Source organism: Crocodylus porosus, unplaced genomic scaffold (assembly GCF_001723895.1).
Source record: "Crocodylus porosus isolate Cpor-Errol unplaced genomic scaffold, CroPor_comp1, whole genome shotgun sequence".
Lineage (NCBI taxonomy): Eukaryota > Metazoa > Chordata > Crocodylia > Crocodylidae > Crocodylus > Crocodylus porosus.
Window position 1 is genome coordinate 13,654,894 of NW_017728910.1, and position 11,181 is coordinate 13,666,074.

The 11,181-nt window shown below is 40.4% G+C and overlaps 1 protein-coding gene across 7 annotated transcripts in view; it reads right to left on the reverse strand.

The window, feature by feature from the left end:
- PHC3 (polyhomeotic homolog 3) overlaps nt 1-11,181 on the reverse strand; it is an 86,394-nt gene that overhangs the window by 38,432 nt on the left and 36,781 nt on the right. For all 7 annotated transcript variants that reach the window (XM_019532723.1, XM_019532721.1, XM_019532719.1 and 4 more), the window contains 2 exons: nt 8,240-8,480; nt 5,910-6,784 (listed from right to left, as the gene is read on the reverse strand). In XM_019532723.1, coding sequence (XP_019388268.1) covers nt 5,910-6,784; nt 8,240-8,480 — 1,116 coding nt within the window. The remainder of the gene's footprint in view (nt 1-5,909; nt 6,785-8,239; nt 8,481-11,181) is intronic.

Consider the following 11,181-nt stretch of genomic DNA (forward strand, 5'->3'; position numbering starts at 1 on the left):
AAATAAGCCTTTCCTTAAAAAAAAGACAGGTTTCAAATATCCCACTAAAAGGCTGATACAAAGTTAGTAGGACAGGTCTATTTCAACATGGAGAGCAAAAAACAATTGGCTTGAAATGCTGTATGTCAGTTAATTCTTGCTTAATGAGCAAGGCCTCCAAGTATGTGCAAGCTCCTCAATATTTTCCATCTCATACAGCAGCATATCACGGTAATCAAAATAAACGTTTCTAGAGACTACGCCAGGATCATCAAATATTAGTAGAGTCATTGTAAAGGATTACCCAAACAAATTGGAGCAATTTGCTACCAGCCAGCTCAGCAGATCAGAGACTATAAATCCATGCAACAAAAAAAAGTATCTAGTCTCATTCCTGGGCCCAATCTCTGACTGAACTGCAACAGGGCTGAGATTATTATTACCTTCCTAATATGAATGAAAAATAATTCATATACTGGTTCCCTCGTGAAACTAATATCCTGAAACAAAACATCTGAGAGGTGTGTATTCCTCTGTCCCCATGACAATCATTGGGGCATTCCCAGGAAATGATAACAGTTTATTTTAGCAAAGGGGGTAAGTGAAACACAGGCACTGTTACTGAAAAGAAAATGCAGAAGGAAATAAAAAAGAGAAAGATACACATAGGGATGAAAAAAAGTGACAAGGAAAAAAAGGATGAATGAAGAGAAAGGAAGGAATAGTAGTCATTTTACTTTTCTCTGTTTTATTCAGGCTGAAAGAATATTAAACATGATCTTAAGAGACAGAATTGTCCTTTTTTGTACGAAAGTCTGCTACAACAATTGCATGGCACTCCTAAATATCTGCTTCCATGAAGAGAAAGTCTACTATATAAACTATATATATTCTGAGCACAAGACCAAGAAAGATCAGATGTGACTACATAATGTTAATTATGTTATTAGCAATATTAAACTTTATTTGGAAGAGACACAATTATATTTCTGGCCAATCAGAACTGAATCTGTGATGGCTCAGGGATTTTCTGAAGTAAAGGTGGTGTCAGATTAGGAAGCTGGAGATCAGGAAATAAATCTTATTTTTGTATATAGTTTGAAATCCAAAGTAGTACAATTTAAAGAAAGATAATACGCTTCTGTTTCAAAGTCAGGTGTTTCCAACAAGTTGTCTAGGAATCACCCCAGCTGGATGTCTGCCTCTGTTCTACATAAAATTCAGAAGGCAAACACAACTGCCATAATATTCCACTTGGATATTTTCACCACCTGTTTCAAATGTAAATAAGTTTATGGGTGTTATTTAACCAATACATCTTATGTAAATCTTACCTCCACCACTACATGGAGGCCTTATTAATTTGTGCTTCTTCCTGGTAAGCACAGAAGTTCAATATGCATTAGTTTTCCACTTTTTATGTTCTTTATGTTCTTTTCAATGCACATTAATATTTCTTAAGCTACTAGTATAAAAGTAACATCACACTTTCAATATTTAAGACACATGAACCCCCACAAGTAATAAGCGAGGAAATAATGGTAATTATAAATAAGACAATATACAAGAAACTCTTTTCATTTAAGCATGCAAGTGGAAACCAATGAAAATGCCTGGGTAGGTGGCCTATAAATATGACAGCTGTAGTAGCTATTAGTTCAAGATAGCCAGGTGAAAAGCACTTAAGCATATACTTGATTCTAAGACCACAGGACTGATCTCACTTATACTTAAGCACATGCCCAAGTGCTTTGCTGTATCAGGGCAAAAGGAATAAAGCCAAAAAGACTTTGGTTAAAAATACAATGAGATTAGAGACCAATTCTCCCATAGCAAGGTTTGGGGACAAACAAGAGGTCATTAAAATTTCCACTATGTCTTCTTTTTTTTTTTAAGGAGAGTTTTCAACTGCAGTACAAGCAACTATTGGAGATTTAGTTATCTGTAACTTTCCATTATGCATCCTGATTTCTGATGTCCACTATACCTAAGATTTTTTTCTATTATAAAATATATTTATGCATATAAAGTTGTACTGTATTAATACAAGAGTGCCAAAAATTCACGGTCCACAGAGATGTGTTCTAAACATGTTTCCTACTATGTATGATCTGTTTTCTAGTCATAATTTCATAGTTGGTAGGGTTGGAAGGGACCTAAGCAGATCATCAAGTCTGACCCCCTGCCATAGGCAGGAAAGAGTACTGGGGTCAAAAACCTCGGCGAGGTGTTCGTCCAACCTCCTCTTAAAGACCCCCAGGGTAGGAGCCAGCACTTCTCTTGGAAGTTGGTTCCAGATCCTAGCTGCACTGACAGTGAAGTAGCACCTCCTGATGTCTAGCCTGAATCTACCCTCTAAGTCCACATAAAACATTCCTCAAACTTTCTTTTTTAAAATTTTCTTTAATACTTTACCTATGCAACTTTCATTTCATTATGATCATATATTCTTCAGTTTCATTAACTGCTTCATTTCCTAAAAATTGGCAAGATTTTAGATGAAGGAGGCTTGTTTTCAACCTTTGGTGTAAAATAAACACTCTTCCTTCCTTGCTGTAATCATCATCTGTATCAGGCAACAATTGAAGACAGGTGTACTAGCAAACTGACTGGACTTCCAATGACCTACACTGTAGACTCAGGCTCTGCATCTACAGTAGATGTTTGCAGTGTCATCTCTGCCTACTATTTTTGCCCTCTTTATAATAGTCCCATTTTATACAGATGTTAAATGTCGAGCCTCAGCATATACAAAATCAAATGCTTTGAATTCTCAGAAAGGGTATTCTAGCTTAACAAATTTGTAACTTATATTTACACAGGCCAAAAGAAAGGATGGAGGAAATATTTTTTAAAAGTGATTTAGGTTAATATGACTCTAAATGCTGAATATTCCAGGATGCTGCACCAGGAAGCATCAGAGGGTTTCACACAGAAAATGCCTTTTTTAAAATATCAGTTGACATATATTTCTGTAATCAATAATGATTCTTTTTCCTCTCAGCCCAATACCCAACTAATTCCAATTGAAGTCAACATCCAGATTTCCCAGCCAACTTAAATATGAAGATTGGCAATGAAGAAATCCCCCCTACATGGGCACTTTCAAATGGCACAGCACAAATTAAAGCAGCTCTGCCGCTTCAGGCACCAAGTTACTCCTAAAACAGGGGTAGGCAATGTTTTTTGGCCGGAGTACAGAAAAAAACCACAATGTCCATCTTGAAAGGTGCCAGAGTGCCAACATACTGGAGCCTCCCAGCTGCAGCCCGCCTATGGAGCCCGGTCTGCTTGCAGCCTCCCAGTCGCCTGCTGGGAGCAGCCTGGGCTGTGGCTGGCAGAAGCTGCTTAGAGCCCAGGCTGACAGCAGTGTGCCAAGCAAAATGGCCTCACGTGCCATGCTCGGCACACATGCCAGGGATTGCTGACCCCTATCCTAAAATGTAGCAAATGTGGTAGGAAAGCAATGTTAGCAACATTAAAAATGTGTAGTCAAGTTCCTGAGGGAGCCTGGTTTATGTTAGTGGCACTGCTGTTAATGAGAGCCGAATTAAGACTCCTAAGTAGTGGGGCACTTGTCACATATTCTTGGGCTTCACTATATTTGGAAAACAAAACATTTGGGTAATGAGCTATTAACTGCCACATAAAGACATGGTTCTGCAAAGGCAGGCTAGGAACATGTGACTGAAGGGGACCATGTGGCCCAGAATCAGTCCCCTGCAACCATGTATAACCATATAACAGACCAACAATGGTCAAACCACTGTTTGTGAGCAACAGCCAGCTCTTAGGCAATTTCCCAGTGGCTCCTGAAGGAGGAGTTATATGAAAACATTCTCTTTAGCTGTTTTTTCATTAATTTCCATTTCTGATGTGTTTCTGTTCTTGCTTAGTGTTTAGTCTAAAACGTCATTTAATGGCAAATGAATTGAAATGAGTGCTGTGCAGGGATAACTGATGCTGCAGCAGGCTCAGAAAACAAATAATGCATTTGAGGGTGAAAAAAAATTCTTTCCACCCCAGAAGTAATCAGCAGAAGCCCTGGACCTTCAACAGGATACAGAAGAGCAAACATATTATAGGAAAAAAATCCATGTAAGCATAGATTCATAGAAAAGTACAGCTGGAAGGACCCTCATGCAGTCTAGTCCAACCCCCTGCTCAAGGTGGGATCATCTCAATCTAAACCATCCTAGAAAACATTTGTCTAACCTATTCTTAAAAGCTTCAGAAACAAACAAACCCTCAAGCACAACCACCAGACACAATGCCTGAAACATCAAACATACATGCAAACATATTAAAAACACAAGAGGAAGAAGGATAAAGGGAAGGAAACCTAATCCACAAAGGGCCAACACTACCTCCCAGCCTGGCCTTCCTTGTTTGTGTGTATGAACCATAGAGGTCCTGGTTATCTAAACCAGGGTTGTCCAACTTCTAAGTGGCTGGGGCTGCATGCCACACTAGTCCTGGAGAGCCTGTGCAGCCAATGCAGCCTCCCCAGGACCGCACGGGCACATATGCTTCCCTTCCCCCCACCCCCAACAACTCCTGCCACCACAGAGGCAGTGCGAGCCTATCCAGCTCACTGGGTCCCTCCCACCACACTGCCTTACCCACAGACCCTGGCCACACCAGCAGGAGCAGCAGCAACTGGGGGAGTGACAGCTGGACAAAAGCCCATAGCCCACATGTTAACCCTCTGTGGCCTGATCTAAACTAAAGCACCTCGTTGCAAGCACCCTGAACCCACCTTCAAGGACCCCGGGATATTTCTAATCTACCACTCCAATACAAAGGCCATTCCAATGTTCACTCACTCTCTCTCCCACTCAGACCACTTGTCTGGCTTCAACCTCTTTTACCAGGCCTCAGTAGTCAAGAAACCCCATACCCCGACACAGCTCCTTAACATGCATGCTCCTCCCACAATTATCAAGCCACCTTTCAATCTCTTGGAGATGCTAATAACCCAGAAAACTAAAGTAGATCACCAGCTGTAATTAATTCCACAATCATGTCTATTCTGTCAACCCTTCTCAGAATTTATCAGTTCTCATCTTGAAACTACTTGCGGTGCCCCTAAAATTTTGTCTGAAGCTAATTAGCACTTCACTATTCTGATGGCTAGAAACCTTCTTGTATCTAAATTCCAGCCTAAATTTATTCAGAATTAATTTGTACCAGTATAATCCTATAGAACATTTATCTTTTAATTTAAACAATTCTCCCTCATTAACTTCCACCACAATGTATTTCTGAAGAGTAATTATATCCTTCTCAACTTTCATCTACTAGGCTAAACAAGCCAAGCTCTTTTAATCTCTTGAAAGACAGTTCCACAATTTATCATCTGCGAATTTATAAGCATGTAATTAGTTCTTGCATCAAAGTCTTGCATGAAAAATATTAAACAGAAGTGATCCATCAACTGATCGCTGCAGAAAGCCACAAATAACCTCTCTCCAATCTAATAACTCCCTTTTCAGTATAACGCACTGTAGTTTCTTCCTTCAGCTAGCTCCATATTCACTTTATAATTTTCGTATAAACTCCCCACAATTAATAATTTCCTGTATGACAGTATCAAATGCTTTGCTTAAATCTATTTAGTTGGTCTTTTATTACACTAACTACTTAGTTGGTCTAATAAAAGATATCACATCTACCCAAAGAACCTTGCTTAAATCTAGATATGTTAGGATCACTTGTTATAAAGACTGGGAGCCACCTTTTCAACACCTCATTGGATTCACCTGTTGGGTGCCACACAGCAAGGTCAGTTTTACCAAACCTGACAACAGACTCCTCTTTACTCGGACTTACGGGATTTTTCCAGTCAGTGGCCAGAAGGCAACTGTGTTAGAGAGTCTCTCTCTTTTCGTATAACATCAAAAGCTAAAGGAAGGTTTCTGAGAACTTACCACAGGGGCTTCAACAGGTACTGGTGGTTGTACTTGAAGGTTTACTGCAACAGTTTGCGGTGGTGGAAGAGTCTGAAATGGCAGCTGGACCAAAGCTTCTGCAGCAGGAAGCTCCTCCTCTGAGACCAAAGTATTTTGCACCAAAACCTGGCCCTGGGATAGAATTTCAGGCTGGACTTGTAAAGACTGCACAGACTGCAAGGGTAGTTGTTGAATCTGTGTTGAAGATGCTGACAGCTGTGGAGGGGCTGCAATTGGGATTGGTGCAGACTGTAAGGCTGGATATTGTTGGTGTGATGCTGAAGACACTATCTGCTGACCTGGGGACACCAAGGTGGGCTGATCCACTGACCCAATGGGTACTACTGGGGAAGGTGGAAGTGGAAGATGTGATGGAAGATTAAGCTGCTGTGCTACTGGTCGTACTGGACTACCAGTCGGCTGGGGATTCTGCTCTGACTGAAGAGCAGATGGCACAAGAGGATTTGTTTGCGACTGGATAAGTGCTTGTGGATGAATAATTATTGTAGGTGACTGGCTAGGTGAATGAGAAGGTGGGGGAGACACTACTACTGATTGTTGAGCTGACTGGGATGGAGTAGGAGATACTGTTAAAGGAGGAGGATGGATGTGAACAGGGGAACAATGTTGTGACTGGACACTGTTGGGAACTGGAGGAAGACAGTGGCTTTGGAGTGGTACACAGTGTTGTGACGGAGGTGGTTCCTGACTGGGAGGAGTCTGAAGAGCAATTGGCTGGACCTGCTGCTGCTGCTGCAGTATCAGCTGATGGTGAGATATCTTTGGAGGTGGAGGATGAAGAGGAATCTGCTGATGTTTAATGAGAGAATGAGGATGAATTGGAGAATATGAAGCTGTGAGGGGGGAAAAAAAATGACAATTAGTAATTATTTCCTTAGTTCGGGAACACTACAATAAATTTTTAAAGGAGAAAGTTTTCATATTAGAAGAGTAACGTCAGCATAGAACTTGAAGAATCTATCCATACAAGCATCAGTTGGAAATCCAATGGAAAATACTCTCTACCGTCACATGTAGCATCTCAAACACAATGAGGTAAGGAATACATTAATTTTGATAAATTCCAAAGTGAAATGTTGCAGTAAACAATTTCATAAAATCATGTTTCCTTAATAAAATCTAAGATCAACAAATTGCAAAGTCATTATTTTCTTGCTGCTAAGTCTAAGATTGTTAATGAGATCTCCTCTTTTAGTTAAAAAACACATTCAAGTTGAAGAGGAACTGGGATTTAACCTGATTTAACATAGCCAAAAATGAAAGAAGTTCAGCAGAGTCAAAATTTACTTAAAACAAATTACCACTTGGGTACTGTTCTTTAAATATAAGCTTTAAAACAAGAATGGGCCAGAAGCCCTGTTTTAACTAAGCATATCTGGGCCAAATTTGTCAAAACTCAGATGTCCAAAATTGGGCAAATATATGAATAGTTAGACTCCTAAAACTGGCCTGATTTCCAGTAATGTTCTTTCTTCTCTTCAAAAGAGCCAGTGATCCCACTTGAGTAACTGCCTACAGTAGAGAAACTAACCATACTCCTCCACATATACCCCTGCTGCTTGCTTTCTTTCCTCTGATTACTAATTATTATATCACATCTATTTATTTTTAAATAGGAGACTATTTCTTTTTTCCCCCCTCTGGTTGAAGTCAATTTTGACAAGACAAGGATTCCAGAGCTGTATTCCTTGCAGCCTCACTTTCTTTTCTCTTCTTCTAAAAGCATGGCTCCTCCATCTCATTCAGACCACTTGCGCAGACTACATTTCTACCCTTTGACTCATCAGGAGATATGAATTTACACAATAACCAATTTAAGTATGTGCGTAACTTTATCTTGGTTGACCTCATCCCTCACATTTTTTCCTTTTGTCACATTTTTCTTATTTTATTAGAAAAATCTTTGAGTTGGAAACACGTTTATTTATGAGCACCTAAATATTCTTAACACAATTGTTTCCTGATCACAACTGAGCCAACTTTTGGGTGCCAAAGCAACAGAAATAAATTATATTAATACCTAAACTAGATTATATAGAGAAACATGCATACACACCTTTTTGCTTTCCTATTCTGTCTGTCTGCTTCCATTTCCCTCCCTTCCTCTCTGTGGAAGCACAGAGAATTCTAGTGTATAATTTTTTCCAGCACTACTACGGATAACTATTTCTCTCTAGAAGATTAAAACCTGAATCATTCAGTGTGGTATCAGACACCTGTGTGTGTTTTTTATCTGATACACTGCATGTTTAAGTAACAACCTTTCTAAAGATAAAGCTTCATCCTACCTGGTGCTATTAATTGATGTATGCTGGATGTCCGTGTGACAGGTGTACTTCGACTCTCGGAAGTTGGGCTCTCTCCTTTTCTATTGCTTTCTGCAGGATCTGGCTGGCTGCCCTTGGTACTGATCGCTGTTTTATTAGGGCATAGAGCCAAAGACTGAGCTTGACTACTGCTCTTTGGTTGTCCAGTTGGGGAACTGGACAATACCCCCGGCTTCTGACTACGCAATGTCAAGTTTTGAACCTAGGAAAAAGGAAAATGAAAAAACAAACATATATAGGTATCTAGCTAATACATGCAAACACCAGGATAGCAATAATAATCATTGACTTGGTATGTTTTTCATGAATGTTATAAATATAAAATGATAAATAGCAAAATACTTCCATATAAAACAGCATGTCACAGAATTTCAAGAGAAGTAAAAAAAACCCAAAAAACACTGTTCCTGTTTAAACGGATGACAAGTAAATACTTTTAAAATGTAAACTAAATCTTTACTTTATAACATGGGTTCCTTACTAGAATTTTGAAAAGAAAGAAATTATAACCGGTGGAAAAAAAGCATGACACAAATTTGATTCTGAGTGTGACATTTCTCCAGTACTGCTGTTGCTTTATAATGTATTAGTGTGTTATAGCTGTGATGGTCAAGGCATTCAAAAGCTTGTCTAACTATATCTAAACTACACAGTTGGGGTGAGGGCAACAGCAGGGCCGAGATGGCTGTGGGTAGGGAGTAAAGGGGAGCAACAGTGGTGTGGGGGAGCTGTGGGTGGGGAATGAGGAGCCTGGACCTGCATCCTGGTGTGTGAAGTGGGCACAGGGAGCTCTGATTTTCCATGATAAAAAACATAAAATCAAATACCAAAATATATATGTACTTAGAATTTATTTTATAATACTGCTTGAGGCACTGGTAGGCTTCCAAATTGCTTTAAAATTGTAAATCGATCAATAAAACATTGTGTGTTCAATTGATACACATACATACACATTTTACACACACACACACACACACACACACACACACACAGAGTGGTGTTTGTTTCATTTTGATTGCAGATTTAGGGTTTTTTAATGATACATTTTTTTGCTTCTTGTCCCCTTTCTTTAAATTACAGAATTTGCGATTTTTAAGCAGTGAAAACCAGGATCCCTGCCCATGCAACGTAAAAGTATACAATGATTACTTTCAACAACTGTTCTTTCTACCAACAGACGTTTTGGTTGTGCTTTCCAATTGGTCTGTCCTCAGCCCCACAACGCTATTAAGAAAACCAAGTGCCAGCACCCTTTCTCTGCAATATGTGCCAGAGAAGCTGGTATCCAGTTTCAGTGGCTTATACATCCAGGTGTACAGTCTTTCCTTGCTTGCTTGCTGTGCTGTTATATTTGCAGAAAGCTGCTTAATAGTGGTGCTAGGATTCCCACATGAATTTGGAAATACTGGTGTGAGAAAGCTCTGCACTGGGATGCTTGGGTCCACATTAAATGTACTGGCATGTCTACGAGGTAGTTAGCTGTGTTAGTTCTAAGGCATCACCCTACTCTATCTTCTGCCTGATTTCAGATTAAGTGGTTCAGCCTTCATCGGCAATGACCAGCTTTGCTAGGCAAGAGATCTCCCTTGAGATCTCAGTGGACTTCTAGTCTTCTGCCACGGCTTCCTCAGGACCCAGAAAGCTGCTTTCAGTGACCCTGTCTGTGGAAAATGCCAATGAGGAAGACTGCTTCATGGAACCACCGCTATACAACACGCAACCATAGTGTACAAGGGGTTGGAAGGCCCATTCTCACAAAGGTTTGGCTCAGGGGTCACCAATGCATTCCATCCCAACTATGAGCTCCAGGAGGTAAAAGCCATCCTGTAATCCCCATAGTATCCTCTTATCTCAAGCAAGTCCTGGTGGAGGATGCCCCTACCCACTTCTAACCTCTGCCACTGGGTCCTGTCCCACTAGTACCTCACACAGCCTCCCATTCACTATCTAGGCAGCTGGCTTCCTGTAAACATGCATATCAACACTTTCCATTTCCTTACTCTTGTATCCTACCCCAACACCAAGCACTAGCACTTTCTGCCACTTGTGGACAATCACTATCCTGTTTAATTAGTCTTTATTTCAGTCGGGTGCTACCAGTTGTAAACTGGAGGCCCCTGCATGGTGCCATAAGGATAGACTTGTTATTGGCATGGCTTTCAGCATCTCCCAAAGTTTGACCATTCTGTGGAGAAACACAGATGCTGGTACATCCCTAAATAGAGGAAGTCAGGCTGGTTAGAAGAGGGAGTTGAGAAGGAAGCCCAAGTTTCAGCTTCCCCAGAACCACATGCTGAGTTTCCGCACTTTCCACTCATAAGCTCATCTTTGCTTGCCCCACCTGAGGCCCCACAAAGTTGCAAGACCTCCTCATAAACTTTCTTCCTTCACATTATTGGCTTCGTTTGATAAGGTGGGGGGGAAGGGAAAAAAAGAGGAGATTTTATCTTTGTAAGAGTGAAAGAAGAAAGGGAAGCAATCGGGGAAAAAACAGAAGACAAAAAAGTGGCAAAGGGAGAGAAACACAAGTTTCCCAAACCTACAGATGTTTTGTTCCACTATTACAGACTGTTAGTGAGCTATTTTGTGTGCTCTTGCTACTTGACAGATGATACCATAAACCAAATTCTCCCAGTCAAACATCTCCATCTAACCAGAAGCTAAACTCTGTGCTAAGCATTCATTACATTAACCGCATTTCCCAAAATGTAGTTTAATGAGGGTTGTTGCCTCTTTTTTTTTTTTTTTTTTTTTAAACAGGGGTAGGGAGAAGAGGAAGGTGAGGAGAGGGAAACTGATTCCCCTTTCCCATCTAAAAAACACCCTCCAAAACCTAAGGAAATGGATTAATACAGCCTAAGGATAGCAGGCTATTGCTGAACCAGGGCCATCACATCACT